Source organism: Osmia bicornis, chromosome 15 (assembly GCF_907164935.1).
Source record: "Osmia bicornis bicornis chromosome 15, iOsmBic2.1, whole genome shotgun sequence".
Lineage (NCBI taxonomy): Eukaryota > Metazoa > Arthropoda > Insecta > Hymenoptera > Megachilidae > Osmia > Osmia bicornis.
In genome coordinates this window covers 457,350-485,338 of record NC_060230.1, presented here as the reverse complement: position 1 = coordinate 485,338, position 27,989 = coordinate 457,350, and the positions used below count along the sequence as shown (strand labels likewise).

The window sequence follows — 27,989 nt, the reverse complement described above, 5'->3', positions numbered from 1 at the left end:
AAATTCATCTATAAGATAAATGACATCATTTCCAGGATCACTCGATAGTTAAGCAGAAATTCAATCCTTTCGATCCTGCGAGCGAAGATCAGAGGAAGCAGGTGGTAGAAATGGAAACGGTTATGGTTACGTGGCGCACGGCACGACGAATATCATTAAACGTAAATTTCCTGGCAAGAGCTCGTGACGGAAGTAACGATACACGGAAATATGTTGCGTGAAATAGACGGTGGCGCGCGAACTATGCCATTCGTCGTTGCTCGTCACGTTTAAACCGATTTCATTTCGAGTTTTGCGAATGGCAAGAGTATTCAAGGATTTCGGTATTTCGCGTGGAAACAGTGAAAATTGTCACCGTGGTATTTCCACTGCGTTTCACCGTTTCACCGTTTCACCGTCAACCCTCTAGAACACGGTGTAAATACTACCGAGACTACGGAATCTCAGGCTGAAAATAAAAGCGGAAGAGATGCTTTATACGAGTGCTGCGTCGAGTACTGTTTGTTAATGATGAATTGTAACGTTTCGGAATTTTTCACAATATACACGAGCTCCAGTCAAGAAAATGAATTTTTCAATTGTTGTGCATGAAATAAAAATAATTTTTTCAGAAAAAATCCTCGCTTTCTTAATTCTCGGATGATAGAGTGAATGATCGGAAGAGTGATCCAATATGCAAAATAGTTTTTTATAATGTTTAATTTAATACAAGGTTGTTAAAAAAAATATATCTCTGATGAATTATAATGTCTTACAGTTTAAATTAAATACCTCAGATTGAATAGCGAAATTAACATTGCTGTTCTTTTTCTTTAATAAACAACTGAAAAATATAACAGAAGTATTAAGAGAAAATGTAAACGACGACACTTGAAAGCGTTTCGTTAATGAACGTTTTTAATTCGAGGTAAAGAAAGAAACAGGGAACGATTGAAATTAAATTCAACACGTTTTTCTGACAGGAGAGACCTTTTCACAAATTTTCTTTCATCCTTGATTTCCTTCATGTCGGTTGTTGTTCTTTTAAGGTATTCAAGGAATTAAATGAGTAGTATAGTTTTACAGCACGGATTACGCAGCGTTTATCACTTAAAATCATTTTAGTACTTTTTCAGAGTATATGTATAAAAGATGTAAAAATATTTATTTAAATATTAAGAAAGTATGATACAATCTGATAGCGCAATAAAGCTACGAAAAGATTACTACTCTTTGTTAGAAAAATATTTAACATTCTTAGTGGGAGATGGATATTTTTTCAACTGTTTTATTAACTAGAGTTCAATTTATTTGATCATATCTTCGATACGAATTTGAATGAAAATGAATAATATTCAAGAGAAAATCGTATCTTTTGATTTATACAAATACATCTGCGAATCTCAAGTATTTTCTCTGCAAAATGCAAAAATGCATAATTTTTCTGTTCATTGGTAAGAACGGGGAATACCTTTTGAATATTAAAGAGGTAGCTCCGACCAGAATTTATTCAGTCCTCTGTTGAAACGTTCGATTAAGGGGTCAAAGGTCGTATTGTCTAGCGAAATGAAGAAATTTATTGTCCCCTTTGTATTTGCTTAATATAATATTTGCACGGTTTTATCGGGGCTAGAATTTAATTTTCCCCGCGTGCAATCTAGTCGCGGAAAATTTATATGGGACGAGCGTGCGATACGAGGGAGGAACAATGATTTTCATTGAAGCGAAATTGCAAATGAAGTTCTCAAAGAGGGGTATTATTAAATGTTGCGAAGTTATTTGAAAGTTGTCAGCCTGCAAAATCTGTCGTAAGCATCGCTTTATTTCGCTAACGGTGACGACTTTCGGCGAATCGACACATTTTTTTCAATCATTTATTCGAATAGAACACCGATGAAAGATTACTCGTGAAAAAAATTTATGCCCGTTTCTTTTCGTCCTTTTTTTCTCTTCTTCTTATCGTGTCTCTAAAGCGTGGGAAAATATTCTAATTTAAAATTAGCGATTAAGAATGCATAATGCTGAAGGTTTAAATTATAAATCCTTAAGGAAGTATAATAAATTGATTCCTATCACCGAGAAAATCATGGCTGGGAAACGCGAACATCGTACATCTTAATTAATTTTAGAATACGGTTTGCTGCTAATCCCACAGGAACCGTGGCAATATCAGGCGTATCGAAAACATGGTTACACATTCGAGGTTGGCACGTTTCATTATTATAAATGACCGAAAGGGATCAACAACTTCTCAACAGGAACAACGATGTTTCGTATCTTCTGTTTTTCTTTTTTACACTGTTGTTCTCTTTTAAGGAACTAATAAAAAATGTACCGAAACAATCTTGAAGTTCGTTTAAAAAAAGGAGTGTAGAGGAATATGGTGGGTCGTGCGAGTGGCCACTAATACCACGTCTGGTTACAACTTTCGTTTGCGATACTTTTCGCGCGTAATTATGACATACTGGGTCGAGAGTAAGTACCTAAGCAGTTGGTCGCCCGTGAAATTTGAACCGTCGAGAACGAGTTAATAACAGGGCAGAACAGCTTTATTCTTGTTTCTGGCTAGTTTTCTACTTTAAATGAAATTAACTACTGACTGGCGGATTTTCGACGCTGTAGTAAACACGAGAGAGCAAAAGCACCCTAGATATGAACAAACTTATGAAAATGAAAAAAATGAATAATTCAATTCGTTGTGTTAGAAGTAGTATTAGCTGTGCTAATTAATTTTCTGCCTTTTTTTAATGAAATATTTATTTAACAAACAATTTTATTTAATATACTATTTAGGTTAATTCACCTAGTACTGTTTCGAGATTTACATATCAGGAATATGAAAAATCATACGGCTTGGTAAAATTTGGAAAAAACCAACGCGAACTGAAAACTAGCGTAGCTGATTTTTTACGATGTCCCGCGATCCCCTGCTTCCTGAAAGCTTCTGATTTATCTGCCGGATTTTCCGTGCTCGCTCGTTTCGCGCGTTGACGCACGACATCGCGCGCTGTCCCGCTTATTTATTATCTGGCTAACGAACGCTAACCGAACAGAAGGAAATCGGAAGTCAAAGTTTATCTGCCATTCGAACGGGGCTCGATCAATCGATCGACAACCTCTGCCGTTTTGGGGTAAATATTATTTTAATCTTTTGCATTCGTAGGTATTTTTACTTTAGAGAGAGATAGCTTGTTTACTGAAAGAACTTTTTATTTGAAATCATTTTGGAATAACCTAAAGCAGGTATTTTCAAGCTATGAAATAGATTGAAATTAAATTTTGTAATACGAGTAAAAAAATATCAGGTTCAATTCAACTTTGGGGGACACGAAATGGTCGACCTTTATTTCGATAGTATTTCAGATAATTCATACGTTTACATTCATACGTTCTTTTGTATCAGACCGAAATAAATTATTTCGTTGTATCAAATAGCTGTTTGAAATCAAATAAATATCGAATGATTTAATGTTTGAAGCATAAAACATGGTTGCTTTATAACGTAATTTGTAATTTAACAGTGTTTGCTTTCGATATTGTTCTCGCTTCCTTTGAAAGACTTCCGCAAAGCTTGTCTATACGAGGAGAATTATAACATTTCGGCGTTTGTTGATTTTACACACTCATTATTATCATTTCATTTATTTCGAACGTTATTCTGAATGCAAAACAAAAATATCATCACTCTGTTGATTTTATGCAATTCGTAATGCACTTTAATCCATTTCATTCGTTACTGTAAATTCGAAATAAAAAAACACATTTATCAGAAGATTTAAACAAATTTTTCAAAAGCATGCAACGTTGACGGAGCAATAAATTATTTCAAAAAATTTTAGACACAAAATGTATGTATTTTTTCAAAAAATTTGCAATATCAAACTGTGTCACGTTATTTATTCAACAATCGATAGACGAATGCTTACATAATTATCGCAAAGAAATTTTGAACGTTGTTAAAAAGCCAAACTGTTATTTTTTCTAACCGTTCCACGTTTGTCAGCTGCACATAACAAAAAGAGCTGCAGAAGAAGCGTAAAACGCGCATGAAAAAACTGAAAGAACAAAATAAACAATCGTTACGGATCTGTTGTCCGTTACCGGAAATATTTGTTGAAATTCTGATTCTTTGTAAACATATCCGCGTTCTTTTTTCCTATTCCCAACTCGCTCCAAACTAAAACGAAACAGCCTGCAGGAAAAAGGGAAATCGGGAAAAAGCAAAATGCCAGTCGATGAGCGTGTTCGATGAATTCGAAATATTCGAAAAATTTACCTTTTGTTTCCGGCGTGACAATGGAGACAACGCGATAAATTTAATAGAAACATTGGTGTAATTAGGTAGGGGACGGTGAGAAATTTCTACAAATTACTGGCAACGCGTACCTTTCAACTATTCAACAAAAATTTAATCGCTAATAAATTTTCTAATGTTTGTGATGCAATATATAAAAAAGGATCGTGTCTATTGACAAAAAAAAAAAAAAAAAAAAAGAAAAAACAAAAAACAAAAAAAACGAGTTGGAACAAGTTAAATTTGTGAAAATAAAGGTAAACGTTTAAAAATTGGCGGGTGCGCGCGAGAAATCGAGCGACAATGGAATTCGTTCGGTTGGTTAAAAAGGTTAGCACCGCCGACAAATGAACAGAACACGAGCATTAAATTGGTAATGTGATAACGGGAATCCGGTAGGAAGGAGGGGCAGGTTAATTCGGAATATAACGAGTTTCAATTAGACTGACCGCCACGCAAACGACAACGAGCTAACCCACACACACTCAGGAATATGCAAATGTCGGTTTATTCTGCTACGAAAATATTCTGGAATTGTTTAACCAACGATATTAATAACCGGCCACCTGATAATGCGTCTAATTGATCGTAACATGTAAATAATTATGAACAGTCACGGATTATTCTTCGCCCAATTCTTCAAAATAGAAAAAAAATGTTATTTAAACACCAAGAAAGGGCGAGTGGCCTAATTAGTACCATACGGAATAGTGATTTCAGCAGCAAAAAGTCAGGTAATTCTTCAAAATACGAAATAGGCAATCTCCAGTAGTGGACAGGGAAAAGGTATACCTCTTTCGTCGCACAGTAGAAAACGAGTTCAATTAAATCGCGACACCCTTTGGCCGTGGTGCAATATCGAGTATTTGCCAGCCGAGAGAATTGGCCAGCGGGTTCGAAAGGTCCTTCAGGGAATTTCGTGATCGCGCAAAAACTAATTATCCCGCGGACCTTTGCCGTGGCCATTTTATTATTCGCACGATCCACCGGTACGAATATCGACGCGTTTGTCGTACGACGAATTTTAGCTACCAGCGATGCAATTTGAAAATACGATGATGAAAAAGATCAGGACACGAGATAGAAGAAAATTTTCACAGATATAAACCAACAGCCATAGGTCGTGGAACGCTTAGATACTTACTGATATCAGTTTCAAGTTTAAATTGACCACCCACAATTTTAAATCAAATGATCATTTATTGGTTTATTTAAGCTGAGTGCAATTTGTAAATGTTCAAATACACTGAAAATTGTATATCCTACATGAAGTTCGAAGATTCGTTCTTCTCTGGAATGTTACCGTGATAATAAAATTTTATAATTTTGGCAATTTCACAGGCACCTCTATGGTATTTTTAAAAATTATATTTTAAAGTTTTGCGTATAAAGTTTTCCGGTTGACTCGTGTCGGTACTTGTAACACAGTTTAACTTTGTACAGCTGGTATTTGCAATTAAATTAATTGAAACTGATACTCCAATTTCTCTTCCCATTTAAAACAATACAATTAATAAAACAAAAGCTTTTATCGAAACACAGATGTAAGTAATTGAATGTTTTGACCTTTTAAAAATTAACAAATAAATCAATCAAACATATTTAAAATGGGGCTGTAAAAAGGATCTGAAATCAGCATATATCTGTTTTTGAATTCGAAACAGAACTAATTATTAAAAATATAAATTTCAGATAAATATCTCACAGTTTACTGATTAGGTTAATTTTTTGCTAACTGCTTTTAGAAAAAAGTACTAACATTAAATGATAACAAATGTTCGCCAATATAAATCATCTAGAGAAGGTATCGAATATCTGTCAAGTCGTGGCTCGATCGAATCAAAAGTTCATCTAATTAGAATGTTCTGCGTGCACTTCCGTAATTAAATGACTTTTAACGTTCGCTAATTAGTCAACGCTCGTTAATTACGCGCGTCACGAAAAAAATTCGCTGACAATAATAACTGACATTATGGAATACCGGTGTCGGTATTAATTAAAATTCAGCCTATTTGCTCTTATGAAAATCTTGAAAGTCAAAAACTGTTCACAATTAACACTTAAAACGTCTCTTGCCTTCAATGAATCTTGACTTAATTGGAACGCGAACATTTTCTGAAGATTAACACTCGTGAAATTCTTTTTTCCATTTTCATTTCTTCCTTCATTTTCTCGTTCTTTCTGATCCATTATTATATTTTCCGTCGAAAAGAGATTTCTAAGTATAATTATAATTAGGCAAAAATTAGTTGATAAAATTTTGTTATGGTACAAACTTATAAAAACCTATACATACAAGGATATTAACCTAAAGTTGAATGTATCATTTTTAAGCAGGAATAGTTGTAAAATTTAGAAAAAGAAAATAATATGAAATATGGAATTAAATTAAAACTGGAGCTCCTTCCGAGATTTAATGCTTCTTATGACCCATAACTTAACTTAACATAATTTAACTAGCCATAGAGTCATTGTTAGTAATAAATTAACAGATGTGATTAGATTGATCAGTTCGTTAAAGAAATATTCATTCTAGGATCATAACCGAGGATAGTTAATCAGAGAGTATGATTTTTACGTTCATCGTTATGCGACGCGACGGTGGTATCATGAAAATTAGAATTCTGCTGGAAGGTGGTACGGTTAAAGAGCTCATTCCAACGCATGAAACGCCCTCCAAGTTTCATCAGACTGTTCTTTATTTATGACGCAGCTGTAAAAGCGTCGTGGTGGACCGGAAGTATGATTCAATTACGAAAATGTCACGCAGCCTGGTCCCGAAAATACGGCGTTTACGTAGCCGTTCAATTCGGTGGCCGAAACTTGGTTTATAGATATTTTATGAGTCGTGCCCGGCCGATTTCATTGCCGCGTACATCACCCAACCGGAATTACGTCGATCGCTACGAGAATATCCATGCTGAAATCGTTCGAAATTCGACGTTGGCAAATTTTTTTTTTGTTTTCGTTTTTTTTTTCTGCGACAGAAGTTGTAACGCGAGGAGAAAAAAAAATTGTTACGTGTCCGGAGGTTGACGAATGCCGATCGATGCTCGATGATGTTTTTCCAGTTTATTGATATCGCGATGGTTTGTTTCGAAGTGGATATCGGTGATAAAGTGAAATGATAAACAATATTTGGGTGGGAAAAAATGGCACATAACATTTGTCCATTCATTCCACAAATACCAAGAGGAGATTGTTGTGGGCATACTATACATATATTGGAAATGTATTTTTCATTTAGTCAATTTTAATTAAAATCTTATTTGCGACACGGTAGAGGGATAATCTTGTTCTCACTTTCCTACTTAATCTGAGCGGGAAAAAGTGGAGAAAAGTAACGAGCCCAGCACTTTTTTTCGAGTTTCCAATTGAAAGAAAAATCGATCGACGAGACTTGAATCGAACCGTTCCTTCGTCGAACAGATGTGGAAATGGACAGGAGAGAGGACACGTTTTAATTATCGGTAACTACCGACAGTCTGATAAGAGAGAGGGAGAAAAACAGCTCAACTTTTCTGCGTAGATCGGGAAAACGTACAACTTTTAAGACAAGTTGGACACTCCCATTTCCACTAATTATTTTGCTGATCATATTGCAGCTAACTAGATGAAAATAACAATTAAAAATAAAAATTGAATGAAAAGCTACGAAATATAGATCTTAAAAATTCGTTTCAGATTTCATTCGTAGATTGTTCGAGTCTCTGTCAAAAAGAAGGATTATATTTCCTAAGTGTATAATGGGATGTTAAAATTTGAATGAAGAGAAAATGAGTTCCATGGATTTGCCAAAAAGAAGCTAAATAAATTAGATGGATCCTAATAGCTCGTAACGATCGAGAGGTTTTAAAGAATTACACGGACGATCCTCCCAATTAATTCAACATCTCTCAATATCGAAATTGAAAGCAGTGACATGAAAATCCGCGAATGAAAAGGAAATAACGCGACGTGGCCATCCAGCATTGCCGTCCAATTAAAAGACTGTGCGATGGAAGCGAAATCGAAAATTCGTTGTAGCCTTCTGTGAAAATCGATACGTGCTCGAAAAAATGACAATATTATTTTTCTGTAAACAACAATTTATCGCAAAGAACAATTTTTAATCCTCAAAGCGATACTTTATACATATTTTTTGATAAACAGGCTTGGCTTGGCTTGGCTTGGCTTATGTTTCCTTTAAAATTATTTACTGTACTTTTCAGATAAGAATACGATCATTAAAAACAGGTAAAAAGTTGAAAGAGTCTTTGTTAAAGAATTTTCTTTTGACGCGAAGATAAACATTTTTCTCTAGTCGGGTGAAAATATACAAAGCACGGAAAGAAAGCTTTTTTTGTCGAAAAGGGAGATGAATAATTATTAAAAGAGAATTGTTTTCAAAGCGAATCCAGTTTGTCGCGTTTCGTTTTGTTGAGATAAAACTATTTCTAGAGCGGACAATTATGCACCGGGAAAGCGGCTAAAAGAGACTAGCTAAATTTTTCTTTTCCTCTTGCTTTTTGAGGAAATTTCGTTCAGAGTAATTTGCATAACTTAGACAACGAAATATTGCGGTGCAAATAGGTGTCGTCTCATTTTCGAGGGAAAATTTTTTAAATAACTTGGTACATTGTGCTTTCTTCTGATTTTTAAATATTATTATTCTTTTGTAAAATATGACTTGATATTAATTTTATGTAAAAAATAATTATTTTAAGTTAACCAATTACGTCATTGTTCCCTGATTAATTAATGAATCCTAAAGTTAATTATTAGTTAGCGAACAAACAGAATGCGGTTAGGAAACTTTTCCATATCCCCGTTCGAAAATATCATTCCCGGGAGCAAGCGGAGGAAGTTTTTTAAGTTTCGCGATAAGTTGAAAGTAGAGTTCGGCAACGCGGTTAAATCAACTTTATAATTCATGACATAATTTTTTTGCAGCTTTTTAAGTTACGCTGCTTGAACAAGGCTTTAGTCGAGTGTTCCTCGCTTGAAGTTCAATTACGAGCTTCGTAACTTTCTATCGCTTATCATACCCGTGAATGTAATTACATAATGTCTTAAGCTCAATGCCATAAAGAAAAATAACATGGGGTTTTTTAAATTAGAAGATTAACGAAAAAAGGGTACGCGAGGTGTTGTAAGTATACATCTCCGTGAAAAGAGAAAAGGACAGTCAAATATTAATTAACGCGCAGTTAATTGAATAATATTTGTGACGACGCGACGCGACGCGACGCGACGCGACGCGACGCACAATGGTGCCATTAAGCATAATATATTTCATTTCTTATAAAAACTCTAAGTATTAATTTTTTTTTCTAAAGCCATTGAGTTTACAAAATTTTAACAAAGAACAACCCTCTTAAGTTTTCAATAACTCTACCAAAACTTCGTCTCGGACATTCGTAGTCCGCCTTTCACCTTTATATACGATAAGGTGGCAATAAAATATCCAAAGTGGAGCAAAGGGTGCGGCAGGTGGGGACGCACGAATTCAATTCCGCAGTGGGCCAAAATACATTCGAGAGAGTGGCAAAACGTCCAGTGCATCCGACTGGCGGAAGTGCATGTCGCTGCACGTGTGCACTCTTGTGACAACGCGTGCGTTATTCGTCAGAATCGTGCAGAATCGTAGTCAGGGAATGCGAGATACAGAAACGCGACACCATTTTTTTAATCATAATTCTGAATGGTTTTCTACCAGCATTGATTTTAATAATTAAAAAACAGATTATTAAAACAATTATACAATTTGGGAACTTTTGAACGATTAATTTTCAAATTATAATTTAGCTACAGTAAACAGAGTTGAACGTTACTATTATAAAATTGTATTCAACTGAAAATTAGAATTTTATTGGAAATAATTTTAAAGTTCAATTTATTAATTTGTTGTAAAAGCAGTGAATAACGATAACGAACATTGGTAGAGAGCAATCAATACACTGCAATTAGATAAACTGAAATTTAACTTCCATCAATGTTGAGCTCGAATTCAGATTAATTCGTGCGTGGAGTTAAATAACTATCTACGTAGAATCAATGACTGAAGCGCGTCAAACATTTTCAGTTAAAAATATAAATTCGTTAATACAGGATGTCCGAATGTCAGGAAGGACACTTTATGTGAAAATGCAAAAAATTATCAAATCCCAAATAATTCACGTTTTATTCCAATGTGAAGATGTGACGGTAAATTTGAATGGCTCTATACATCTTTTACCTTACTGTTTCGTTTCGAACCTCAGCTGTTTTGATTATGCCATCAATTTTACTGTACTTTGTACGACGTAACTGTAGCTCAGTTCATCAGTTTGGCCTCGATTATCGAGGAATTAATGTGGAACGATAATCGTGCAGCGACACGAGAGGCAAGTCGATAGTCGATGCAGTATTCGGTGGCGTGGCACTATAAAGTGCGTCGATGGTCACCATAATCCAGGAACGGTCACGCTCGTAAACAAGGGTCGACAAGAGGACTGCGAAATGTGCTTCGAGGGAACATATATCCGGCCAACCCTCCGACTGACTCCCCATTCTAGTTCACGCTCTACACCCCTTTCATTCCGCTTCGCGCCCACCTTCCCAGGGATAGATGGGCTAACAAGGATTTGCAATGGTAACGACGACGTTTCGTGGTTTCTAAAAGCGAGACTACGCGTCACCTGGCAACACAGAGTTTCTCAAACTTTTTCCTTTGCTTAGCCTTATTCCTTTACCAACACATTCTGGATTTGGATTTCTATGAAGTACAACCTAACGAGTATCTACTATTTCGCTAAAGAAAAGTATTTTTCAAAACATTACCTACATTTCCCTTTGCTCAGAAAATTTAAATAATATTCAAACTAAATATTCAAAACAGTGAAACATTTCGAATAAAATTCTACGATTTCGAACTAGCAGAATATCTATTTTGAAATTCAAACTTGATAAAAGTTCCCAGAAACTCTGTACGTTCGAAATAATCATGCTTTCCCATTAAACTGAAGCAACACATATAAATTAAACATCAAGTCTCGTAGAAATTCAACTAGTAGGTATGACCAAATATGTATATATCAGACACTCGGAAACGAGAATTTCGCGAGAAGAGTAGAGATACAGCGAGGTGTTTTAGACAAAAGTTTGAGAAACACTGCGAGGACGTATAGAGAATGGACCAAATACCGTGAAACGTGCTCGACAATCATTGTACGAAGAGTCATCAGCCGTTCCTAGAGGCACTAAAGGGAAAATGGCATTTCAGCGGCTTTCTGCTCTTCACTATTATATGCGAACAGCATCGCGTAATTCAGACGTGGTTCTGCTTAAATTTTCGCGTTCGATAAGCCCACGCCATTACAGTCCCGATGATCCTTAAGCCTCTATAAAAGTACCCGCAAATTGTCTTGGAAATCATTACCTTATCACCGCTTAAGAACCTTTCAATGTTCTACAGTTAAATAATAGACGGCAATATTCTTTTCTCGAGCTATTTTCAGCTATTAATCTTCCGTCTACCAGACGGATTCACAATTATAAGAAAAATTTCGAAACTTTTTAACTTGAATTTTAAATTCTCCTAACAATTATACTGTATTTAATAAAGAAGAACGATACGAGGCAAGCTAATTTCGTAACACAAACAGCTTTAAATAAATTATACAAAAAAATTCTTCTTCAACCTCTTTTTAACCTCGTGTTAATAAGATACCTAATTCCTACTTTTTTATAATGGAATAATATGTAGAGATTACTCACCAGATGAGAGTCCCTTGTAGTGAAGGTGATCGGGTCCGAAGCTCTAGGCTCTCGGCAGTGGAAATCCATGTTGCCCCAGGCGGCAGCCCCGGCGGCTCCGCTCCTGGCTGCCTCGATCAGCTCCATTTTCACCCCTTCTGCGATGAATTCGACCTACAAAAAGGGTGAAAAAACATTTTCATTACATCCTCCCGGCAATACGAACCCGCCGCCGCGCCGCGCCGCCGTACCGGATACCGTGTAACGGATTTAATATCGCGATGTAAATCGAGAGAACGAATTGACACTGGTTATTACATACCAGATCATGATGGATTTTCTTGTCTTGCAGGAATTGGAAAATTAAATTTCAAAGAAATATTGCATTTAGATTAAAATAATTAAACCGGAAGAGAATTTAACGACAGCCTAAAATTGAAAAAATAGAATCACGGAAGTAATAATAACAGGGCCGTAACAACAAACGTACTCAAGTGTACCATAATACGATTTCACGTATTTTTCTCTGGACGGGTGAACAGGTCTAATTGAAAGATAAATCCAGTTACACGATTATTAACGTACGCATTAACATAGTAATTACGCATTAGCGAAGATTTATATAGTTTATCGATCTGGTGAATCGCGATTCATCCCCCCAAAGGGAGGTGAACATTATTTACCGTGAACGTTAAAACCACGGCCGGCTAAAATTTTCGCGTTTTCCAAGCAGATTTACGATCATCCCTTTTTACCTCTCGCATGAACAATGTAATCAGCTTAATTAATCGATCGATCGCTTATTAACTAGAGAGCAGAAAAAAATGACCGAGGTTGTTTGATCGAGCGTAACGGTGGAACGATGAAAAACCGTTATTCAAGTAACATGACATAATCATTTTCTCAATAGAAAAACTCTGAAATATTTTATAAAATAATTATAACGAACACGCGTCTTGTAAATTGTGTACTAAATATTTTTTACATTATTAAAATTTAAAAAAGTGCGGGAAAATATTCAAATTTGAAATAGTAATTAAGAAGCCAAAGGGGTATAGATTATGTACCTCTACGGTGCTTCTATCGTCGAATAAACAATAATATCCACGGAGAAAAACAACAGATTTTGATAGATCGAAAATTTAGCCACCCTCGTTTCTACTAAATGAAACTTTCGGTATTGTTTGAAAATAAAAAAGAAAAAAAAAACAAAAAAACTGCTCGACTAGGAGATTTTTCCTCGCGTATCGAACCGGCTGTTTATTTCAGTTTCCGAGAGAAAAATAGAGGGAAATAGGAGGGATGAGTACGCTGCCATATAAATTTTCTTGACAAATGCACGTGCTTTTAATATTTCACCTTTTTTTTCATGCACGATATTTCCCATTATCATGCGCCAAGCCCTTGTTTGAATTGATGTTTACCCAGTAGAGTAGACGCTTAGGATTATTTTTCCTCAAAATTGTTCTTCTTTTGTTTTTGAAAATAAGAAAACGCGATATGCACAACTCAACGCGCGAATATGTTTGTATTGATGAACATTTTTAGAACCTGGGATTATTCGTTTCTTTCTGAGAAATGTATGAATTTTTCATAAATAAAACAATTTTCTGAACACCATTAGTATGTATTACCACATCTACGTTTTGTTGTGCCTTCTACTATCTTCAAAACTTCATAAACGATACCGCCGAAGCAATCTCCCCTTTCAGCATCCAATTCCAGCAAAATCGTCAATTAATAAATTCTCGGACCACGATTCCACCAAGTTTCCACGTTTCCTAGTCGGACGCAGGATAATTTTGTCGCCATAATTGTTTCCGTAGAAACTTGTGGCAAGAAATCGGCGTCGCAGAGGAAACTCGTGGCGACTTCTATTTGCATGCTACGCGAATCTACACCAACAACACCCCCACGATGCTACTTAAGGCACAATATCCCGAAAACGATGGCTGCAGTTAACCTTTCACTTTGGACTTTTGCTTAGTAGAAGTTGCATTCCTCAGACTACTTTATTGGGTCATACGTTTCTTTTATTGCTGCTTTAGGCTACGTTTCATCAACGACACAATCCGCTTTTTCCCGAAACTTTAGCGAATAAATTGGCCTCATGAATATTAATTTTATAGTTTGATGACCGGTATATGGGTGAGAAATTTTAGCTTGAATATTATTAAATAGATGGTAGAGACAAATGTTAAAGAGAACAGATAATGAAAATTAAACATCACATTAAAGATTAGATCGTCCCGTCTTTAATAATCCATACTATCGTTTACTATATTAAACAGAGACTGTAATAATCGTTATATTAGTAATTTTCTGATTATATTTTGATAAAATGATGTCTAGATATTCAAAGTAATTGAATTGACTTTCAATGGAATTAAATTTTCAATGTAATTCGCAAAGAAACATGAAATATATTAATATAAAATAAAGTGAACGAAACTTGATCGGTTAAAAGAAAATGAAAAGGAACAAAGCATATTACGACATATGTAAGTACTATGTGTACAAGCATATCAGTGGCTGTAATTTTCGTATTAAGGTAATTGCTACGATGACGAAGTTCAAACTTGTCGACCACGGTGGAAAGTTAGAAAAGGAACGGGGTTAATGAATTAAAAGCAGCACCTGAGGCGGTTTGTCCGCTCGTTATCCAACGAACAACTCTACCACCCCTACCTCACCGAATTGTACTCGAGAGATAGTGTTCCTTTCAATTCCACGAATACCTTTGATTATCCCTGTTCAGGATGGCCTTGTTATTCATAAATAAAATGTATCACCGTATACCGTGCTCACAAGTAGCCGACTTGTCATTTGCAATATTTCGAACAAACGTTCTACTGTATGATATCATTTATTATATAATTAAAACCATGAACACCCAACCTAACCATGTGGTTGGCATTTGCATCGAGCATTTACGTTAGCTTGGACAACGGTAACGTGCGGTTTTATCTTTTAATGAAACGAGGCGTCGCTAAACAAAACGACGACCAGCAGACGTTACGAAGCGTTCGTGGTAACGATAACGAATTAAAAATGCAACTGAAACGCGATGCTCTTATTAATTTTCGGAATATTCTGTTTGAGTCCGACCGACATAGACGTCCGCAGAATGTAACCATGTTCCCAGTGATAAAGTAACCTATTTTAATCATTTTTTTATATCGCGTAATTTAATTTAATTGTGCCTTGGGGAGTTTTCTCAGGGAGATTGGTACCGTGTGAAGTATGGCTTAATTTTAATTTAAAATTAAGGTAACCTTTCTTGTTTTCTGATTTATGGTCTCTCATATACCATCCTTAATTTGTCTCTGAAGTGTATGTAATATTCCAGCTTACAGCGGTAAAATTTTTCAAGAATTTATTTTTAAAATCGTTCTAAAAAAATAATTTACTTGGTTTCACCAGAAATTTCATTGTTGAATGTAAAGAGCACTAGAATACTACTAAATTATTATACGTTATTATGTTTTAATAATTCTACCCCCTTTGTGTCAACTAAAATAAAATCGATCGTTTAAACGGATCACTCACCTTCCTCAGGCATCCAACGAAGTTGGTGATCCCTTTGGCGCCCTGTAGGGATCTGGCTTCGGCGCCTCCACCCACCAGCAGCCGATCGCTCGCCAAATGCGTGAACGAGCCCGCAGTGTGTCCGTGTTCCGCGTAAATCCCATCGACGATGGCGGACAACTGCAACAAGCAACAAAGTTCATAAGGACTTTTCGAAAAGTTACAGCAGTCGCGCCGCGCCGGCTGCAATCCAATTTCGGATTAAAGCACGCTAAACTCGCTTTGACAGCGAGTTAACCCTTGGACAATGAAATATTTCTTAGCCTAACGCTATGTAAATTCCTTTATTTAAACTATAACTACAACTAATTCTGGATTTATAATTTCAGCCTTGACATTTAACGAGAAATTTAACACATCCTATCGTTTCATGAATCAGAAGAAGATATCTCCAGAAAGGAGGATCATTTAAGTAGAAGGAAAATGGTAGGAAAGTGTTCGTTCAATATCGTGGCACAATGTCCGGCAAGGAAAGGGCAAACATCGTAATGCACCTCTCAACTTGCCAGACTTCTCGAAGACTCTTAGCGGGATGGAAGGGCCCTGCGAGCCCGTTAACGAACTACGTTCACCCTTAATTTTATCATGGTTACCCACACTCCATCTAAGATCTGTTTGCTTGCGAAGAAACTGGTAGGATAAGACCTGGAGAATTATGAAGAGATTGCTCGAAGGGAGAGCATCCTTCGTTGGAGAGCAGTCTAATTACAGCAACGAACGGGAGAAGAAACGAGCGACGAAAGGTTAGCAAAGTCCTTTAGCCTTCGCGAAAAGCGAAGGGCTTCCGTTCGTTGCTGGAAACGGACAGGTCGAAAAAGGAACGGGACAAGCGACGGATAACGACCATCGACGCCATCCTGTGAACTCGTAATGGACCACTCGACGCCATTCTCCAGCAGAACAACCTCTCTTGTCTAAATACTAAACTTTATGGGACTTTTCTTCGAAGAGATCTTGTCCATAGGGGTTGATGATGGTCAGGAGATGGATAAAAAGGTATTCTACCGTAATCGGTAGATAAATAAGATTTACTGCATGAAAATGTAATTGAAAACGTTAGAATTAAAGACAAGAGCTTCCTAGGTTAGATAAGTGGCCTATTCGTGTTTCGTGTTTCGAGTTCCATCACTCAAGATTAATGAAATATAATTTCACTGTCACACTGACAGACACACAGGAAATTCCATGAAATCCTCTGTCGCGGAATCGAATGGGCTCTTTGTCGGTCGGCAAATTGTTCCGAATTGTTAGGGACGATTTTTGTGTCAGTTTGCCGTGGAATGTATCACCGAAATGAAAATGACCGGTCGAGTGTGTCTCCTCGTTAAACGATTGTACGGTAGTCGACGGTCGAATTTAAATACCCGGCCCCGCAATTTGTATAAAATCCCGATTCAACGCACGGGAACTCGACTTTTATTTTAACGCGGGCAAAATTTTTCGAAAGCAACTTCCTTTCTTTATGCGATTTTTTTTAACTGTGTTAGAAACGTCATTTCATTTCTGTCGGATCTTTTTTTTTTAGTCCGAGCGGAAATTGTGCTCGAAAATCGTGGTACAGACGAGTACGAGAATTTAGAATAAATTGTCTTCGTAGATGGAACTCTATTTTTTTTTTTTTTTTTTTTTGTTTAAAGAAATGAAACGAAATTTTGTTGAGTGCGCCTCTGTAAGGTAGGCTAGCACGAAAAAGGGTACATTTTAAAAATTCTCAAAGATGAAAGCAAATTTCATAATATCTCTTTTATACACGGAAGCTGTCAAAGAAATCTGCATTTTAATAAAGTCAATTCAGAGGCGTATAATTTTAATAGAGAAATATTAATTTTATAATTATTAAAATAAATAAATTCCTATGTTGCCTTAAATTCAGCACCAAATACGTAATACAAAATAAAATGCATTAGGTGATACAATTTAGTACAACTCTCTTTTGCTACAATCATTCAATATAGGAATCGACAAGCGTTCAATGTGAATTTCAATTGACAAGTCGGCCATATGTATTTTCAATAAACTTCCATTCCCTTTATCGTTGATGCTGAAACAGATAAGAGTCAACTGTGATACGTTATTGCATGTACGTTTCAAGCTAACGTCAGTTTTCACGTGTCGCATTAGCTTTCGGCAAATCTTACTCGACAAGTAAATCGTGTTAAGCAATTTCCCAGGCAACCACGACGTTTCCCTGGCAACTATTTTACTCTCTTTTTCGATGCAAAACGTGCCCACCTCGACGTTTACTCGACAATTCTGTTTCGACATTTTCATCCAGTTTATTTGTTCCTTGTATTTCCTCGCTTTCTTTTCACCTCTATTATATCTGTTAATTCGTGGAAGAATAAAATAGAAAAATATTCATTTTTGGAGTACTGGGATTTTCGAACTTTAACATGATGGAAAAAACAAAAAATCCTTGACCCATTTTTTCTAGCCTAACCTAAGGGTTCGTTTAATGGAAGGAAATATCGAGGATAGGTCGAGTTAATCGCGTTAAGCAATTTTCCGGGTCGCGGAGGCGTCGCCACAGGATCCAAAGTCTGATTCCGTTAGATGGACTCCTGAATACGAATCAGCAGACTCGAAGAGAAACTGTGCTGGTGATAGAAAGCTGGTTCCATGGGAAGAGAGAAGGATTGGAGGGAAATGTATGGGTTTGCGGACCAAGTAAATTACAGCACGAGGGTTGCAGTCCGGCGCAGTTTACTTGTTTCATTAATTCTTTCTTTTTTTATTTCGCCTATCCTTTTGCTGGCTTACCTCGCTTCCCCTTTCTCTTTTTTTTTCTTCCACTTTCTTATTAGTTACGCTGTTTCTTTATTAACCTGTCGCCTTTTTCTGGACTTGGCTCTTTCTCCTCGCTTAACAGCCCTCGCTTCTTTTATTCGCTTATCCGCCTTCAGTGACTATTTGTTTTCATTCTGTTCTTCTTGCCGGCCTTCATTTTCCGTCTAATTCCTTTTGCACGGCTGTTTCTTTTTTTGGCTCGATTTTGCATGCTGGTATTTCTTCTTTGGTATAGAAAAATAACTTTTCTTTTTTTTTCCCGAAATCGCGTTAGAATTTTCCCCACTCTAGGATCTTCCATTTGGAAAGTAAATGATTCCAACAACAACAACAACTTCCAATTGTAATTGAATTGCGTTCGATTAATCTACCAGCAGATTCGCGTTACGAATCCCATTATTTCATCGCAAAGTCTCGTAGTTGGTGCAAAGCGAACGCAGGGATATTTTCATCTCATTTAATTCTTCCAAATCATTAATAACCAGGATAAAAGGACGGTCGAGGTTGGGATTAACGAGGTAACTGAATTTCACGGTTTCAACGAGGTACACCGTACGCCGGAAAAAACGCTCGATTGGTGCTCATTACGCAATAAAATTGCGGCAACGTGGTTGCAATGTGATCTATTCCCATGACTCGCCTTTCCGCGAACCACTTGAAAACTCACCCTTAAAAACCTCTCGTTTTCTTCTCGAGAGCCTTCGTAGATCATGTCGCGCGAAAATAAATGATTTCGCCGTTTTTAACGAGATCGTAAATTATGACGATGCTCCTCCTCGTGAAAAGCGGATCGCGAAATCTTGAGGAAAATGGAGAGGGAAAATCGCGTGAGAACGGGGAAGAAGAAAAAAGGCACGAACCATCGACGAATTTATTCGAGTGGAATTCGATTGAAAATATCGGGTAGGAAAATCCGCCTGATGTATTGATGATTCTCATCATTTTTTCTTTCCTTTTACTTTTTAAGTATGCAGGGTGATCTTTTATGGCAGCGAAGAAGTATTCTAGTAAAATCGGTATAAAAGAAGAAATGCTGTTCGTTTTTGCAATTTCTTGGCAATATTATTTGAAATATTATTTTCAATTATAAAAATTTAATATTTTTCTATATTTCCATGAAATAATTTCTTTAACGTCAAATAAATGTCGCGCAGCGTCCTGTGTTATCAGCAAACTTGTTAATTGAATTTTCGTGAATTACAAATGTATGTTGCTCTGAATTAACCACCATAATTTCGCGCAGCATGTGTCTAATGTAACTGGATGAAATTCATTCATCATCTCGACGCAATATCATATTTCACACGTGGAAAATTTCTGTGGCAAATAATCAAATATAATAACAGGAAAATATTACCAGCATTTATTAATTCTTTTAATGTTATACCATTTATGCCACTATGATATTGTACCTTAATTTTCCATTTAACAGAATATTTAATTTTATAAAGATATACCTATCTACAACAAATGAAAATAATCTTCCAAATTAAATATAATCGTCCATGTATCTATCATTACTTTCTAGAATCTTCAAAGAAGTCTTTTCATCGTTCGACAAGTAGTTATCGTCGAAAGACGTTCCTGAGACGTGATTTAAGGGTGTCAAGTCCTAGAAAAGGTAAGAGAGTCGTAGAAGAAGAAGAAACGAGCGAAGAAAGAAGCTGCGCTTCTACCTTTCTAGCCACAGGAAAACCAATTTCAGACCCGATCTTAAAAGTATTTCGAAAGCACGACATTTCCACAGCGAGCCGACCTTCTTTGGACACCGTCCAACTTCCGGAGAAAAATTAATAATGAAATACTAGCGGAATGGTCAGGGTCGAGAGCTCAGAGGAAATCTCTCGACCGTTTTAATAAATGATCATCATTTTTAGCCAGATTTCCATCACGAAATTTCGATCCTGATTTTGTATTTTGTCCAAGAAAGAAAATTTAAACTCTGAGAAAATTTCATTAAAAAAAAATTCCAGATTTTATTAAAGAAACACCGAGGGATGAAATTCTTTTATTAGATAAATATTGGATCATTCATTTTGAAAGCGATGTAAGTCCGTTTTTTTAAATAATTATAAATTGTTTATAAAAAAAATTTTTACAAGTATGCCATTATACCCCAAAAGTATCGGGACAGATTGGACTTAGAAAAAAAAAAAAAAAAAAAAAAGATCTACTTCTATGATTTACTCAACTGAATGTTATTGCAATTGAACTAAAAACAAGCAGTAACAAAACATTTCAAACTCGCCAATCTTTCATCCATTGGTTTGCTTGAACAACTTTCAATCCGAAAGAAAACAATCTTTGAAACAAGCGAGCGACGTATATTCAAACCGATTTGTAGAGAAATATGAGAGCATAGAAACAGAAGCGTTCAAGTTATCTCGAGAATACGATGGTCGATCTTTCTATCGAGCTTTTGCCATTGTACGCCTCAAAGGATCAAGCACGAGAAAGTTTGTCGTGAATCCGTGAAACGACGACTATTTTTAACAGGACTCCAGTCGTCCATCTCCTTATGTCCGCAGGCGGTGACCTCTTCTCCATCCATTTCTATACCCCCGAGATACGAGCTTCACACATTCCTATCAACTATTTTCTTCGTTAACTTTTTATTCCCTTCGAGGACGCTTCCATTTCGTTAACGATCATTTTACTTTGTCATGTATGAACATTGTTCTTACACATCGCTCGTTACATCATCAATAATTATGACTGATCAAGAGACATTTCATGAAAGTATGTTTCATTCAACTAATACTATCTAATACTGAACCGAATTAGTGCAGCGAAAAAAAAAATATAGAATTCTACTTTGAAAAAATACGTTTCATTCAATATCATTGAATTCCGAAAAAAAGACAGATTTTGTAGACAGATAGGATCAAGATGCATTTGACACGAAAAGAAACAATTTAATGCGTTCATCTTACTTTCCTACACTATACCATATACCGAGTCATTGTTTTTACCGATATTTCAGAAAAATATGTCAAACCGATATTCCATACGATAGGAACTCGGATGCTTTTAACTCTCGATTAATTTTTAAATTTATGTCAAGACACTGGAGGCTGCGATCGATCAGCTCTCCGGGTAAAAGCATTTATTCGGCCCGCCCGTTGTATTTTGTTTTTACGATCACTGCCTTCAGAATTAGGACGGTTAATAAAATGAAAAAGTAGGTATCCGAGTTTCATTAGTTTATGGGAAATCTAGGCGTTAAATCTCACAATCAGATGTAATCTTGAAGAATAATGAAATTAACTTTGAGTTATTGGAATGATGAAACGGAATGTGGGTCAATCGAGATACAAACTTACAAAACAATGTACAAGGATATTAACCTAAAGTTAAATGTGTAATTTTTCAATGAAAGGGTATTATATGTTGAAAGAAAAATTTTTAAAGAAATAGTGTAAAATTTAGAAATCTTTCTGTCCGGGGGCTAATTATTATCAAACTGAATAATGTGAAAATAATATGAAAATAATGTGAAATACGAGATTAAATTAAGTCATAAAAGTAGCTACTCACCCTGCAGAAGCTGGTGATGGAAGAGATCTGAAACAGAAAGCAGAAAGGTGCGATAAGTCGTCGGAATGCTGTAAGATGCAGACGGATAAATAATTGATACACGCGTGTAGAGACACGTGAATTGAAATTCAAGAGTCGTCGTCTTTGGAATACTGAAGCGAGTAGGAGCTTTCGAAGCTGATCGCTGCGAGCTCGACTGAATTCACCAAATGTTTCGTGGCGATTATCATATGACAGTAGTACTTCTTGAATTTACTATCAGACGAACATTTACAAGTTATATCTACTTTCTTGCAAATCTTAACCTAACTGTATATTTCATGTACGCAACCATTGGATTCCTAAAGTAAAGACTTTAGGGTTTGTTAGGGTAGATAACCTGACTAATGAATCTACCAGTAAGCTGAAGATGAAACGCGCTTTCCGACTTCCGTTTCTCCATTTCTTTTTCACGGCACAACCACCATAATCATAAGAAGTTTCACGACAGTAAAACGGGTTACCCTCGAGAGAAACTGAGCGAGTATATTACGTATTCCTCGACGTTTCGAGGAGCTGGCGAACTTCTGTGTACAACGACGTGGAATTAGATCCCGAGAACTTGCCTTTCCCCGACGCTTTTACATTTCTGTCGCGCCACTTGCTAACGACCGTACATTTTTAAATTCTTCTCGGATCACGGTTAGGTGTGTAACTTTCAGACTCTGCCCCTTCTCAACATTGTACACAGAGAAGATGTAATCTTAACATCATACCTCTCTAACCTTAGCATATTTAAAAATGCATATTTAATATAGAAAATAAAATAAAATAAAACTATGTATTTATTTTTCAAATCCAACAAATTTCCCTTGGAGTCCAAGTTACCGTCAGAGAAAGACAGATTGCAAACGATATGTCCCATGACATTGGAACCACCGTTTCCTCCACCATGAGTAACAATCCGTCTCTGATCCTTCTTCCCTCTTTATATAACCGTATTCCCTTGTCTCTCTCTCTCTCTCTCTCTCTCTCTCTCTCTCTCTTCTCAACTTCTTTGTGCCGGAGGTAAAAACGCGACGACCGGAAGCAACGGCGCAGAGCTAGACTCTGGGACACACGGTGTGGAAAAGGATATGTCGGGAGCGTATATATCCGTCGGCCAAGCTCGGCCAACTATAAATCAACGAGCACGAGACTGGTTCAACTTATGCATCGATACCAAACCTTCTGGAGCCGCATTCCCTACCTCGTCACACCACGACGATACACTGGAAACTCGAGAATACCTCGAATTCCGTTATCGAACCGTGCCATCTACGCTCGGTTTCCCCAGGAAAATCTATTTCTCAACGAACACGTTGCCACGAAATACCGATGGGTTATGTAATATGGAAGCAAAAAAGGGATGAAAATTTCCATTAATTATAAATATTTTGAATTAGAAAAATTACCACAAACATAAATATCGAAAATATGAAAAGTCGTAGCTATAAAAAGTTATTCAACCTAAACGTTAATGAATATTTCATGCTCCGCTTTAAACAGATACAAGGTGGCATTAAAAATGAAACCCTTTTCTTGCTACCATGAATCGCGCATTCTCATTCATTCATTCGCAAATGAATGACACGCCCTTCGACACGCGAGTGCACGCGTGTATACATTATCTCCGTTCTGCCACCCGTAACGCCACCCTAGCGGCGCTGTTCACACCTTTAACGAGTGAGAAGCATGCTCGTCTAGACACCCAATCTCTCTTTTCCTTCTCCGTTCCAGCCTGAAGCGGAACTCGAAAACACCTGAGGTGTACACGCACGATCAATGGACAAGATTTTCCGAATACAAGCGTATTTTCTTCTCGAAAAGAGAAGACCGTATGAGCTTTCCGAACGTCGCCAAGGGGTGACTGTAGAAAAGATTGAGAGGAAAGTTGCGAAACTTTCGAACGGAAGGGAAGAATGCTCTCCGGTAACGTCGATACTTTGCGGAGGAAAGAAATTGGGATGGTTTAAGACGCTCGCCTTAAACAAACCCCGATGGAGAGCGACTACTGGACTGAAAGTGCAGACCGAAGTTGAAGTTGCGTTTGTCTTTCACGAGAATGGAAATTGTTCAATGAATTTCTTTTGCTCTGGACATCGTATCAGAGAACATCTTCGGAAGGATTTAATGGTATCCACAGAAGGATTAATAGACTTTAAGGCTTTGGAAGATGCTGATTTCAGTAAGAGAAAGATGAAGAATTAACACGTTACTCTTGCCTTTGCTCGTCGAAAGAATTCATGAACTCGTCGTCGGTAGAAGTGAAACGTTTAAACGTCGGGAAACTCGATGTGAAGTGGATATTTCATGGTTGGTCTGGTCGTCGTCTTTTCAGCTCCTTCCGCGTCCTTTCCAGCCTTGCGAGACGCATTTCAGACCGGCATCATGGTACGATGAATGAGGAGAACGATTGAAGGAGCTGGTTACAAACGGCGAACGATTAAAAAGCGAAACGCGGTATCGCCGTGCGAAAGCCACGTCGGAAAAATTGGAAGGAATCCCGGCAGCTGGATTCTTCGAACCATTTCGTTACGATGAAACTACTGGATAGGAAATTCTACCGCTTGAACGAGAATATTTTTGCAGCAGTAATTTGAAGAAATTTTTAATCCTTCGCTATTAATTCGAAATAGCCATCGAAACCATCTTCAATAATTTTAACTGTATATCAATGCAGACGTTCATCAATAAAAACCAGAAACCACGTCATCAGCTTTCTGAATCAGACAGGGCTCCTTTCTTCTTTTTAATATATCCTGATCGTCTATGCGACGACATAATCGGCAGATGTCAAAGTGGTCGCTTCATCAATCACAAAGGATCGACTCGCAGACGATGCAAAAGACGTCGGCCCGTTATTGACATACCCGAACGAGAGCTATGTACGTCTCTTTGATCGAAAGCTCGACTACCAATCGACAAGTATGCGACGTATTCCATAATTTCACGGGGAATATTCGTAACGCGGGAAACGAGGTATTCGCCGCGACCGAGGGTGAACCGATTAAATCGGGGACGAAGGAAGATGCCAGCGACGGAAGAATCGCATGGATGTGAAAATAGTATTTGCATTTGCATTTGCATTTGCATTTGCAATGCAGAAATCAATATTGCAATATTCTTACAAATAATAGTAAAATCCCCCCAATCTAGATCGGACCCCTCACCATTTTAAAATTCTAAAAATTCTAAAAATTCTAAATTTCCAAAGGTTAAAAAGTGAAAAATTCTAATATCCCAAAAGTTAAAAAATCGAATTTCTTATTTCAAATAGCACGAACTGTATCGTGTTTTGTATGCGTTTCAAGATTCACGACCAGCATTCAGCAATCGGAATATTGTGTTCACGTAGCTGATATTCACGATGCATGCTTTCCCCCCCCGTTTCGTAATGGAAAAGACGGCGAAGACGTCGACGAGCAGGAAGCGGTGAACTAGTTATCAAGGAAGGAACCGGTGAACTTGCTTGCGTATATTCAAAGGCCGACCGTTGGATTGAAACTGTCAAACTTTCGCCCCTAAGTTCGAAGTTTCCTACCGTGGCTTCCGGCCGTGCTCTTCTGTCCGACAGACAGTTTGCGGTAACGTAAGAATTTGTTTCTCCATTATCTTTTTACAAGCGATATAACAATTATACATGGGGTGGGCCATGCCGTTATTAACGGATTCGTGAAAAAATGCCAAAGGAGAAAGATAAATGATGTTAGAAACGCTATTTGATTTGAAATTTTTTACTGTTATATCTTGAAGATCCTTCGTGCAAGGAGAAATGCAACTTGAACAGAAGAGAATCTCACGTGTTCAAAAGTGAAACATTTCAGTGGTACAAGTATCGCGATTAATATTGTTCCAGTTATCGGTCGGAGATCTCACTAGGAGCAAGGGTACACATTTCTCTGCGGTTATCTGTTATCTCGTATCGGTGATAGCACGAAGAATGCAACCTGTGCCACGATATACAATCGCGATTTAAGGATTCCGGATTCTCCAACACCTACGACCGCATAATGCGATCCATTTTATGGATCGTCGCCAGTTGCACGATTTATTCGACGCTACTTTCTGTTCCGTGGAAAATTCCGTTTTCCAACGAATTTGTCTGATAAACTTCCTGCCACCGCGAATACATTTTTCTTGTTGCAACTATGAACAAGAAAAAAATGTACATACACAATGGAAAGTACTTCCTCTGGAGAGTAGCCGAATAGCAATAGGGTTTGAATAAAATATTTATCGTTTAAAGTATATAATTGATCGGGCGATTACGAACGGTGGCGATGGCGAAACAACAACGGCCGCTCGGGGAAATTAAGCGAAGTGCCGTTACCGCGAACATTAGCCGATTTGCATGGCATCGGTGACCTAATTCATGCTCGGGATACCTCCTTGCACATCCGCAGCCCTTAAATCGTTGGCGTGCAACGCGATGCATTCCCCGCGCGGCTATCTCCGATACAAGATAACGGATAGTCGGCCAGAAATAGATAGCCAAAGCCGCCTCTTCTAAGATCCCACACGGCAAATGAAACGCGATTATGTCCCCGTTTCCTTCGCAAGATGAACGGCCCTGGGATCCATGCCGGTTTCGATTCGCCAGGGACACTGTGTGATTTAACGTGATCATCGATTCCGTTCGATTTATTATGCCTGATCGCACGCGTTACATCGGGGAACATCGTTTTGGGTTTTGGGAACTGGCAGCTACATTATACAGAAATGCCAGTTGCCTTTATCCGAATTTATTCAATTAAGTCGGCGTGGAAAGAGGAATTGGTTGATATATTAAACAATTAAAAAATAATTCATTTTCAATTTAGCGATGGTAGTTCTAGTAGCAGAAAATCTGTTTCCTATTTTCTTCTCTAATTCCTGAGCTGCAATTGAAATTCTTCAACGGTGCGAGGAGAGTAGAGTCGATCGGAATTTAAACGGTAGAAATTACGAGTCTGCCGCGAAACGAGAAGGAAAACAAACCGTTCCGTGTTCGAAATGGTGATCGATGACGCGAACGGGATCGATTCGACGATCGCGAATACGTGGTGGCGTTAAATCGATAAACTGGTTCGAGGATTAGAGGCAGGGTGACTCCTCTCCCGATGGCAACGCGTAAATAATTGCATTACCTATCCTATGGCGCGTAATACACGATGAATGCCAGTGTGTATACCCAGGCCACGCTAACGATATTGCTCTCACGTCCGATCTATTTGCTTCGGGACATCGACGCCGAACAACGAAATCCACCCGGCTCCTGCGCGTTTTCGATTTTAATCAGGTTAACCCTTTTGCTGCGGTGGATTTCAACGTGAAACGCTACGCGTGGGCCAACAAATCTGTACCTGTACCAATGGATATTCTACGAACGATTCACACCTTTCTCTATCAATTGCAGATGATGTTAGGTTATCGATATCGCGTGATCGATCGTTAAACCTTAACATTTATCTCTCTGTCATTTAGTAAGTATGGTTAATAATAAAAAAAAAAAAAATCAATTTAATTCTTTTACTATTTGATAAATACTATTTCTTCCTAACAATAAGATCCTGAATTCTATTTTTAAATGCTCAGTATATTCGCGTACCTCTACACACCGCTTGATTCTTTGTTTGATTAGTCGCAGAATAAACGAAGGGAGCTGTGTAGTACTTACCTCTTGAACCTTCCTGTGTATGATGATTTTGTGCCACTGATTATCATCGAAGCGAACCCTGGCTGGCTTTATATGGAGATCTAATCTTCCTTTGGCTAGAGTCATCCCAACTGCTGCTCCACCATCTCTCAGGGACACGGTGAGATAATCATCCCCCTCACCTGAAATGATACGAGGAAAAGAAAATTGTTAATAAAATTGTGATAAAGAATAAACGAAGAAGAAAAGTTAACATATGCTAATATCATGTATGTATATTCCTTCTACATAATTAAACCGTAATAAAACAATTAATGCGTCGGTAATCACAATGAAAATTGTAGTATTCCACGCTAATTTTCCCTAATATTATAGTAAAATTTTACCTTTAGCGTCTTACGGAAGTACAGAACAGAGCACTTAACCTAACAA

General features: G+C 37.3%; 1 protein-coding gene across 7 annotated transcripts in view; it reads right to left on the bottom strand.

Moving 5' to 3' along the window:
- LOC114876022 (neurexin-1) overlaps positions 1 to 27,989 on the bottom strand; it is a 189,205-nt gene that overhangs the window by 66,996 nt on the left and 94,220 nt on the right. For all 7 annotated transcript variants that reach the window (XM_046289001.1, XM_046289002.1, XM_029186997.2 and 4 more), the window contains 4 exons: positions 27,579 to 27,739; positions 21,902 to 21,928; positions 15,539 to 15,697; positions 12,011 to 12,163 (listed from right to left, as the gene is read on the bottom strand). In XM_046289001.1, coding sequence (XP_046144957.1) covers positions 12,011 to 12,163; positions 15,539 to 15,697; positions 21,902 to 21,928; positions 27,579 to 27,739 — 500 coding nt within the window. The remainder of the gene's footprint in view (positions 1 to 12,010; positions 12,164 to 15,538; positions 15,698 to 21,901; positions 21,929 to 27,578; positions 27,740 to 27,989) is intronic.